Source organism: Brassica oleracea, chromosome C6, assembly GCF_000695525.1.
Source record: "Brassica oleracea var. oleracea cultivar TO1000 chromosome C6, BOL, whole genome shotgun sequence".
Lineage (NCBI taxonomy): Eukaryota > Viridiplantae > Streptophyta > Magnoliopsida > Brassicales > Brassicaceae > Brassica > Brassica oleracea.
Genome location: NC_027753.1, coordinates 30,911,850 through 30,922,670, shown reverse-complemented (window position 1 = coordinate 30,922,670; position 10,821 = coordinate 30,911,850). Strand labels below are relative to the sequence as shown.

At 39.7% G+C, this 10,821-nt stretch overlaps 3 protein-coding genes across 3 annotated transcripts; all 3 read right to left on the bottom strand.

Annotated features, from left to right (window-relative positions):
• Window positions 1–4,002: 4,002 nt before the first annotated feature.
• On the bottom strand, window positions 4,003–6,081 carry LOC106296599. The gene is made up of 2 exons (XM_013732771.1): window positions 5,532–6,081; window positions 4,003–5,268 (listed from the first exon to the last, which is right to left on the bottom strand). Exons 1-2 carry the CDS (start codon window positions 5,601–5,603, stop codon window positions 4,162–4,164), a joined length of 1,179 nt encoding a protein of 392 aa, XP_013588225.1. The 5' UTR covers window positions 5,604–6,081; the 3' UTR covers window positions 4,003–4,161.
• Window positions 6,082–7,152: 1,071 nt separating this feature from the next.
• Window positions 7,153–7,653, bottom strand: LOC106297986 (glutathione S-transferase T3-like). Its single transcript, XM_013734099.1, has one exon. The coding sequence runs from the start codon at window positions 7,651–7,653 to the stop codon at window positions 7,153–7,155; it is 501 nt and encodes a 166-aa protein (XP_013589553.1).
• A 309-nt stretch (window positions 7,654–7,962) lies between these two features.
• LOC106297985 lies at window positions 7,963–8,585 on the bottom strand. Its single transcript, XM_013734098.1, has 2 exons — window positions 8,116–8,585; window positions 7,963–8,038 (listed from the first exon to the last, which is right to left on the bottom strand). The coding sequence occupies exons 1-2, from the start codon at window positions 8,583–8,585 to the stop codon at window positions 7,963–7,965; spliced, it is 546 nt and encodes a 181-aa protein (XP_013589552.1).
• Window positions 8,586–10,821: the final 2,236 nt, after the last annotated feature.

Below are 10,821 nucleotides of genomic sequence, written 5' to 3'. Positions count from 1 at the left end.
TGATCTCTTGTAATGATCGCAACGCTCTCACGCGGACTCGAAATAAGATCTACTGTTTTCTCTAAACTTGTTTGTTTTATTTTCATGATTTCTGCATATTTGGTCACTTGCCGTTGGCTCTCGCGGAGATCCGGGACCTCTGGGAAATTAGGGTTTACCTAGTTTCCTAATTTAAACGTAAATCGACAGTGCGAATTTCGGTTCCCACAGCCAGTAACTCATGCCAGTAAAGAGAGTTTACTTAACTAATGCCTAGGAACCGTAGCTCGGCGAGTAACCCATGCGTAGTGAAAGAAGGGTTCACCAAACTCGTGCTTGATAAAGGGCAAGTTGACGGTAACTCGTGTCTAGAAAAAGACGTCGTGTCTAGAAAAAGGCGATTTTTCTCAACTTATGTCTAGTAAAAGACGAGTTTTCTCAACTCATGCCTAGTAAAAGACGAGTTCATGACTAACTCGTGCCTAGTAAAAAGCAAGTTTGTAAACCCATTCTTAAGAAAGGCAAGTTATACTCGTGTCCTAGCGTAAATACGTAGACAAAGTCGAAATGCAATGAAGCCGAAAGACAAAGTCATACCTAGTAATAGGTGAGTTATGGAAGATGCGTCTTCGACGAATGACGCGACCGAAATCTCACCTCTGTTACTCGGCAATGGTGATGAGCCCTAAGCGAGAAACTGCACCAGGAACCGACCAAAAGCCTTTTGCCGAGCAAAATTGATGGAGTAAAGTGGCCGAGCAAAACGCCTTGACCTCCACGTAAAACTAATTAATTGTTCATGGTATTGGGCTTGTTGGGCTTCAGCTTTTTGTTTCTTCTGCTGTGAGGCCCAAGCTTTATTTCATTTCTTTTATGCCAAGTAAGAATCTTCTTTTTCTTTTGGCACTTCTGAGCAAGAATCTAACTTGTAGTTTTCTTGAAACAGAATTTGAAGGTGCGTACGTCGTCCCTCTGCTCGAGCTTGTGACCGACAAAGAGTTGCAAGGGGACGCGAGATGAATCTTCTTCTTCACGTCCGAGTAACCGCATGAGCTCTCAACCTAGTGGTCGTGACGTGTTGCGAGAGCCATGATAAATCATGGATTTGCGATCTCAAATCAAACTGCTGAGTCGACGGAGCGAGAGTTGTGACGACGAGTGACGGAGCTGGGAATTGGCGACACTCTTTTGAGCAGTGACAAGTGATGAAGCTAGAGGTCAAGCCTGGTGCCGAGCATCAACTGTTCCGAGTAAAGCACGTGACGGAGGTGACGTTGGCTAGGCTGCTTCTCGGCATTGAGTCGTTGTGATTGCTCCCAAGCCGACTACCGGTAAAGTGAGACGACGAACTTTGCTTTGGCGAGCTGGTGAGCTTTAGGCGACGAAACGATGAGCTTTGGAGATATTGTTACCGTTGGGATTAGCTTTTAGTCGTCATAAGATTTTGTTTGGCAAGAGGTTTTAGTCGGCAGGAGCTCTAGTCGGTGACAATCTGCTTGGGAGCGTACATAAGCTCAAGATTGGCGTCATGAAAACGACACAAAAGCTTTGTGAAGGGCTTGGTGTGTAGGCGCTGCGTTGGAGTAACAGCATGAGCTTGAGCCGAGTAACTTAATAAGCTCGAGCTTAAACTATTGTTCGGCACGAGTTCGAGCAGAGTTTATACTCGCTTGGTGTCGGTGGAGAGTTTGAAGGCGTATACCATTCTGACTCTGACGGATGACGAGATGAGACGAGATGAACTTTGAACTGAGGCGCGTGAGAAGAGCTTTAAGCTCTTGAGGAGCTTGTTCTGGTCGCGGCGTGCTCGTCGGGAGAGCTTTATGTCGGCAAGACCATCACGACTTGAATCTGAACGGATTTTAAGGCGCCTCGTCTCCGTTGTTCTCTCAATTGTGCCGAGTAAAAGAGAAGCAAGTTCTTTTCCTCGTCGCATTCATGCGATAGGTTGCTGAGACATCACAAGCTCTGTTTCATTTTTTAAGAAACAGAGTTCAGGTTAGCAACGAGACGCCATTGTTGGAGTTGACGGTCTTGTTTCAGCCATGACGAGTAAAGCGCGAGACTGTCGTTCGGTGTTGAACCGCTGCATCTCGGGTGTCTTTCTTGAAGAAAAGAAAAAGACCCGTTAGAGAGCTTTAAGTCGTCAAGGCCATGACGACTTGTTGAGCTTATTGAGCTTGCTATGACGAGAGAGGCGGAGAAGCTGGTGCCGAGCGAGTGCTTGTGATATCACGCTTTGATGGCCTTCATGGTGTGTTGGGCTCGATGTGGGCATCTTCTTGTTAAAAGATTGGCCGATCATGGTAGAACATAGAGATTTCAAGAATCAAAATCCTCGGTATAATGATTTGAACGGCATGGACCGAGTAAAAACATTTTATAAGCCTTGGTTTGCTACCGAGTAAATGAAATATGGTAGGTCCCAACACACACTTTTTTTTTTTTTTTTGGCGACATAAACAAGCGACGACAGAATGCTCATGCGACGGCAGAACGGTCAAAGTGATGACCAGACGGTCCAGTGACGACCAAACGGTCCAGTGACGACCAAACGGACTCCGAGTTCAATCTTTTTCGAAGATACTTTCCCATGCCCCACGGTGGGCGCCAATTGTTTGTACCGAAATCGGAGCTATGCTAGAGGTAGACAGATTTCGACTGTGGGATTAAGAGAAGCCTTCTTGTTGAGCTTGAACCGGATGGATCAACTAAAAGAGAATAAAAAGGGGTTTAATGATTATAGCTGGACCCGATGAAGGGATGCCTACGTACCCCGAAAGGGGATCAAGCCAATCGTTGTTCTACAACAATGGGATCACAAGTGCCTGGATGAAAGCATGTGGAGAGATGTTTCTCTCTCTAGAAATAGAGAGAGGATGAAAAGAGGCTCCCAAAGTATCCCCTCAAAGGAGGGGTGATTCCTTATTTATAGAAGGAAGAGGTCTAGGGTTTCCTAGTTACCTCCTTTTAAATGGGTTGAACCCGTTATATTATAAGCTTTGTTGGGGGCAAAGCCCATGTTCAACAATAACATCAGTCGCTCATGTCATCATCACATTACAAACCTTAGAACGTAACATCATCACATTACAAACCTTAGAACGTAACGGCAGTTATATTACAAACTTTATTTTACTGCTCCAGCACGATGTCATCATCAATCATCCACATATCCAACTCGGAGACGGACTCATCGAATTGACTCAGGTTGCTCCACCGTGTCACCATCCAGCTCAAGGAATGACTCCAAGCTCGTTATCTGTTGTTCCAGATCGTAATCCAGTTGAAACTCGCCCACAGAGCTTTTTCGCCGGAGGCTGAAATTATATACTGGAGACAATGCAAGAGTAGCAGGACTATGAGGAGGAGGGTGGTGGTGGAGAAGATCAGGAAAGTGGAGTTTGGCTTTATCGCCGTGGATCCGCAAGGTCATAAACCATGGCGGCTTCCTCCGCCGTGTTGAATGTCCCGAGCCAGACAATACGATCATATCAACTATATAATATTAATGTTTTGCATATATATTTATATAACTATTATATAATTATTTTTTTGCTATATGGTACGACTATATCAGCTATATAATATAATTATTTTGTATATATTTATAAAAATATATAACTATACAAGTTTATATCAAGGCGGCTTATATGGACATTGTAAACATGTTCTAAGTTTAATATACAAAATGATAAATTATTCTTGAAGCAACTAATGATTACAAATTTCTAATAAATTAGGTTTATAACAATGGCAATACATGTAATTATTCTAGTTAAAAAAAGACTTTTAGTTAAATGATGAGAAAAAAGCTCTTGTGATGATACGTAGGAAACGACATTTTGGTTAATAACATATAACATAGTGCAAGGTTAATTTACAGTAATGTTCCTCATTTAATATAAAAGAGATGTGCCAGTGGCCGGTGTGGTTAGTGTTCATTTTTCTATTTTGCTATAACGTGGATTATTCCACACTCACCATCTTCAAGTTTTGCCGAATGACAAACTTGTGTTACAAAAGTCCACAAAAGAAGAAATTATACTCATAAATCAGTTGTTTATGTACACCAAAAGCACCAATAAAAATCGCCATTCTAAAAAATAATTCACACAAAGAATATTAATAATCATGAATTAGTAAGCAGTTTCATATCAAAATATTAGTTTCAAGAACCATTCATTCCTTGTCTCTCAAGCAATTCCCCGGAAGAAGAAACTTGTACCTCTCCGCATTCTCCAGGAGATATGCCGGAAGATGAACAGCCGAATAAGAATGTGGAATCGGACCCATCTTACCGATGATGTCTTTAAACGTGTACTCTTCAGGAATCATGTCGAACAGATCATCTCCATTGCATATAACTCTCTGAACTCTTTTAGGGTTCAAGTAACGTCCAAACCTCACTCTATCATAGTGACTATAAGCTTTCATTTTGAACACAAACTCACTGATCCGTCTGAAACAGAAGCTACAATGCCACCCTGAATCCGCCAAGATCTCATCTGACTGCCTGTAATGCACGTACTTTGTTTTACCAGTCTTATATCTATGAACCGACGCTCTCCAGCTCTTGTCGTCGACCGGGAACTCAAAAGAGTAGAGATAGTTCTTCAGTCTTAAGTGGAGGATCTCCGGTATGTCATCGCACCAACGGAGAAGGTTTATGGTGTGTCGGCTCGGGATCTCATCAACATCAGACATAATCAACAAGTCATCATCCGTGATGCCCGCCAGTCTTAAAAGCTGATCCAACGCTACTCTCTGGTAAGCCTCTTCGTAGAAAGGATTCTTCTCTCCTTTCTTGAACCTTCCTCCTATCGACCCGTACGTCAACCGCGGCTCGACGAACTTGAACTCATCATCAGCCCTGTGGCTCGCGAAGACAAGCGGTTTTGGTAGCCCGGTGAAGGTCGAGTTCGACTCGAGGAGAACGAACTGAGTAACGTAAGGGTAGAGTTCTTGCCACCGTATGGTGAGAAGCTCCACTTCGGTGCTGAAGAGGACGGCGTCGTAGACACGGCGAGGGTATTCACGGACGCCCCAGCCGTGGAGCTTACAGAGAGATTCCATGGAAGCGTTCTCATGGTGGTAGTGAGGAATTTCGTGGAATGGTTTTGGTGGTGATTCCCATAATGGTCTCAAGAAGTATGAGATCTTGAGGCCGTGAATGTATACACCCATGACACATAGTGGAACGATTACTAAGAGGAATATGATTGACTTTAAGTCTATACCACGCAACATGCAACATAGTCTGGTGATGCCAAAGCCTCGATCTGATTCCTGTTTAGACACAAGGGAAAAAAAAGTCAATAGCTGATCCACTCATGTCTTGAATAAACAAAAACCAATTCAAACAATTAGATCAATCTAATTTAAGAAAATTATATTACTCAGAACAGAACTATAAGATCTATAGTTTAGATATCAAGAAAGTCTCCGTTTACCAAATCAAGAACCATTGACTAAACAAGATCTTGTTTCAAGAACTTCAATTTAAAGAAACGATTAAAGCGATAAAGAGAAGAAGAGGAAGGAAGGAAGACCTGTGTGCCGCATAGATCATCGGACTTCTTAGAGCAATAGTGACCACCGTTTTCACTCATCATCCACCACATCTTCTTGGACTTCCTTTTTAACACCGATCAAGAACTCGATCTCCGGAGTTAAAAGAGATATAAATAAATTCGAAAAGAGATGATACAAAATAAAACACAGCTCGATGATAGATATCTACGGTAGATAATCTACCAGAGAAAATAAAGTAAAAGAAGTAAAGAAAGAATACAAACTAAAAAAGATTTAAAGAATTAAGGAACCAAGAAACAGAGCTTTTTGCTGTGATTATATGTCGTGTATGTTTCTCGGAGCTCTATAATGGAAATATAATAGTAATAGATTGAGATGCTTTCTGAGTTTCGGGTGATGATGCCTTTGCCTTTTAGCCTCGAGAAGTGCGGCTAAAAGGGCAACTTAGTCAATGAAAGAAAGTATCAACGTTCGGTTTGTGTTTTTGAGTATTATCATCTCCACGCGTTGCGGCTTGACTCAGTCCCACCGACTTACAGCTTTCGTCTTTGTCTTTTTGGTTGAAAAAGCCAACGGAATCACTTGTGTTTATTACTCTTTCTCTTCCACAAACACGTGGCTTCCACTGTAATAGTACAAATGATTTTATTAAACTTGAACTCAGAAATATTGAAGTACTGTCAACAATTTATTTATATAACAAAATTTGTCACATGGGTTTATGTTGAAGAACAAAGTTTCAAAAAGGTTACAAGCCCACAATACAATCACTTAACATCAACTTATAACCAACAAACTGCCCAACCAAAAGAGGCATAAAAAAACACAAGCCTACAAACTACAAGTCATTGAGGATGATTTGCTGCAACACAAGATTGATTCCTATCCTCATATGACGTTTTTAGCAATCAGACGAACCCTTCTATTTTGAAAAGAAGGACACGACCGGCCACGCCCTGGGCCTTTTAATTTTTTCACCAAGTCTTTAGCTTCCGACACAAACACCACTTTTGAATATTGGTGACATAACATGCAAGTGTTCATACCAAACTTGTCCTCCTAGGAAGCGATGCAACCAAAGCACGCCTAATATAACACAAATACTGAAGTGAACAAAGTTTGTTGTCTGAAAATTTGTTGGCTCAAAAAAAAAAGTTTGTTTTCTGAAAATTATCTGGAGGATCATATCGGAGTCCACTTTATGGGTATTAGAGCACCCGCAATGGTGAGATTCACCGCAGAGTCCTTAGCCTTATAAAATTATTATTTATTTTTTTTATTTTTTTTGAATAGTTAAAAATCATAATCCAAAAGTTTAGTCCAATGGTGAGTCTCAGTTTGGAGTCCTTATGAATAAAAAAATATTAAATGGATTTTATTATTTTAGAAAGTAAAATAAAAAATATTTACTTATAACATGATTAAAAAAAAAGATGATTAAATATAAAAAAACAACACGGCGGTTTATAAGATGATAAAATATAAAGATACAACATGATTATGAATCACCAAATTTGTTCCAAATATTTTCAATTAAATATTTGGAACAAATTTGGTCTACCCTCTGGTTCACCCTCTTCACCTTCTTCTCTATCAACTTCCAATGCTGGTTTGCGCTTCTCCTTTCCACCGTCCTTATTAGGAGGCGCACCATTTCTGGTCGTGCCTGAGCTCCCTCCAGCAGTGATCCAGAGTGAACTTGTAGCCGTTATTATTGAAGAAAATGTCTAATGCAGCTTTCATGACATCATCATCATTTTGCCCACTCCTCTGCTCCCTCAGAGCCCCATCATGGCAACCAGCAAACTTGGATACTTGCTCGTTAATCCGAGCCCACCTCTGCTTGCAAGGACGAAGCTTTCTCGGTATAGTCCCAACCAGGTGAGGGCTTGCGTTGTAGTAGTCTACAATACGGTTCCAGAAAGCATCAGCTTTTTGCTCAGTGCTCACCACAGGGTCCTTACTGGTGTTAAGCCACGCACCAATAAGGATTTTATCCTTTGTGGGAGACCATTTCCTCCTCTCCTTCACACCAGACTCATCTGGAACTTGGCTAGCGAACCAATTAGCTTCTGGTGATTCAAGGTCAATGGGATTTTGACTATTTAGTAGATTTACATAGCCAGAAGGGTTAGCCATGGTTAGAGGTTGGGTTGTGACATTATTCTACCAACACTACTACTTAAGTAAGCAAAGTCTAAACTAATTAAAGCCTATCAAATCAGAGCAGTTGGGAAGATAGAAAGTAAATAAGTTACATTTAACACCTATTCTAATCCGAGTAAATACCTATCAAACTAAGTAATAAAAGCTAATCAAATCATGCCAATACAAACCAAACAATTACCATCGGACACCATTTCTTTTCAAACACAACTAGAGTACTAATTTTAACCTTCATTTCAAACACAACAAGAGTAATAATTTTTAAAAAGAAATAGTACCTTATTACAGATAATTCAGACGAACGCCACTCTCCTTTGAAACCTTTGCAACAATTCCTAAAAAAACATGAGATAAAACACTCAAATGTTTAACAAAAGCCTCTAAGAAAATGCAATGAAATAAGAGGACAAAAACTAACCTCGCAGAATCACTAACACCAAACCTATTAAGACTAATAGACAGGCCATTAGCTTAATTCCTGCTTTCTTCTTTGAAAGCTCATCTTCCGTCTTCTCAAGGTTAAGGCGCTTCTGCTCACTCTCATCTACCGTCTTTTTAAGATCACTAAGTTGCCTTTGAAACTCCCTCATCTCCTCCATGACTGCCACTTCCCACCATTTCCAAACGTGGCAGTCTCCATCATCAGCATTATCGCACGTAAAGTACCTTCTGTATGGGTCTTTAGGAGTGTAAGAGCAGCCGAGAACAGGCTGAGCTCCACAGTAGCATGTCGTGGGGATTCCATCATCAGCCTCTGGTTGACGTGGGTACTGATCCGGCATTGCATTGCGGTTGCTACTGTCAGTTTCATCCGCGTAAATCTGAGCTTCGGCTTCAAGAAAGGAGGTTATGTCCAGAGAGTCTGATGATGAAGAGGGCTGGCTGTAGCTGTAATCTTGTCCCATTTTCTTTAACCTGAAAGAAGTGAAGAACACAGTTAAATCAATTAGAACCGATTACTTATTACATTCGCAAAAATACTCGCATATATACAACCGATTAGTGATTTAAATGAACCCCAAGAATACTCCCTTAAAATGAACATATCGATTCAACAAGATCAAACAAATCAATTAGAACTGATTGAAACCAATATGGGATTTCAATCCGTGTAAGAAACAAAGAGAAGATCCGCTTCCGATTGAAACCAAAATTGATCTGAAACCCTATATACAAACGCACCCTCTCCCCAAATCGATTTATCCCCAATTTTTTTTAAAACCCTAATTTCAATCGTTAAACGAAATCGATATAAACCCCCATTATCCAACCCGATTGAGAGGAAACAAGAAGATAACTGATCTAATTAAGCAAAAATCAACGATTTTAGAGAAAAATTTACCAAAAACGAAACAGAGATGAATCGCCTCCGATATCGCCTTTCTCTCGGTACGATTTTTTTTTCTACGGTTTCGGTCGAGAATGAGATTTCTCGCTTGACCCAACGAAACACAAACCGACGCCCACCCAATTAGAAGAGGACACGTATTCAAGGATTAGCCCCTTAAAATTCTTCTCGACGGAACAATCCTTAGGTTTACACAGATAATTAATATTATTATATTAACCCTAAGCTAAGGATTAGTGCTAAGGATCCGACATGGACCGCCGTTGCACTTGCTCTTATGGACTAAAAGATACTTGATCAGTAAAAGGTAATTAATGTCAATCAATGAAAACAGTACATTTGGTTCATGGATTTGGAGTAAGCTTTTGAATAGGACTCTACTGAATCTTTTACAAGAGTGGAAATTCAAAGTGGATCACATTGTTCCTTTTGGTTCGATGTGCGGTGCCCCTTAGGAAGGCTGTCTGATATAAGTTGGCCGAGTTAGAAGTTCTATTCACCGAGGTCTATATTAATATATCTATCTAATAATATTAAAAGTTGTGCAAAGTTAAGATTTCAACATTAAACATTGGTTTAGTTGCATCTAAATTACCCAAATTTTTCATTTTATACTTACAAAACTAACATATAAACCAAAAATATAGAAAAATTATAGGGGTCAGTTGACCCCCTCCGCCGTAAGTAGCTCCGCCAATGGATATAACGATGATATCTACGGTAATATACCAGAGAATATAAGGTTAAGGAAGTAAAGAAAAATACAATCTAAAAAGAATTAAAGAACCAAGAAACAGAGCTTTTTGCTGTGATGATGTCGTGTCTGTTTCTGTTTGTTGGAGCTCTCTGAGTTTGGTGATAGATGGTGGTGGTGATGATTATCTTATGGCCCTGAGTTACGGTTAAGGGCAAATTAGTCAATGAAGAAAGTATCAGTTTTGCGTTTTGAGTATTATCATCTCTAGGTCTGGGCATAAAATCCGGAACCCGAAATCCGACCCGAACCCGAACCGAAAAATCTGACCCGTTATCCGACCCGAAACGTAAAAATACCCGAACGGATCTTGTAAGGTGGTACAAAAAATATCCGAACCCGAAGTGTTATTAACCGAACGGATAACCCGAAAAATCCGAAATTAATAATCAATATAAATATTTTGAAATATATTATATATAATAATAAATATTAAAATTCTAATAAATGCTTTAAGTACACAATTAATTATAAATAAATATTTTATAATTTGCTCATTAAAATAAAAAGTCTACTCTCTATAAAACAATACATATTGTTTACAAATGATATTTGTTTTCATGCTTGATTTAACATTTTATTGTTATTTTATCAATTTTATATGTGATAGATTAATTTTTATTTAATTTAGATGTTTTTCTTCATGTTTTACTTCAAAAAAATTTTTTTTATTTTGTTTATATCCGAACCGAACCGATGTAACCTGAATCTGTACGATATATGATCACTACAAGAAAACATATTTTTTACTAGGGCAGTATTCGTTGTAAATTCGTCGTAAACGGGGTGTTACGACGAATTAACGTCGAAAGACGTTTCGTTGTTAAACGTCCGTCGTAACGGAGGTATCGTCGTAAACGACTCGTTACGTTTACGACGAAATATATTCCTCGTAAAGCGCAGGGAAAGGATTCGTCGTAAACGCCCATGAAGTCTTCGTCGTAAAGCCCACGTAATTATTTCGATGTAAAGCACACGTAAATACTTTCGTTGTAAATCACTCGTAAACATTTCGATGTAAAACCGTCGTAAAAATTTT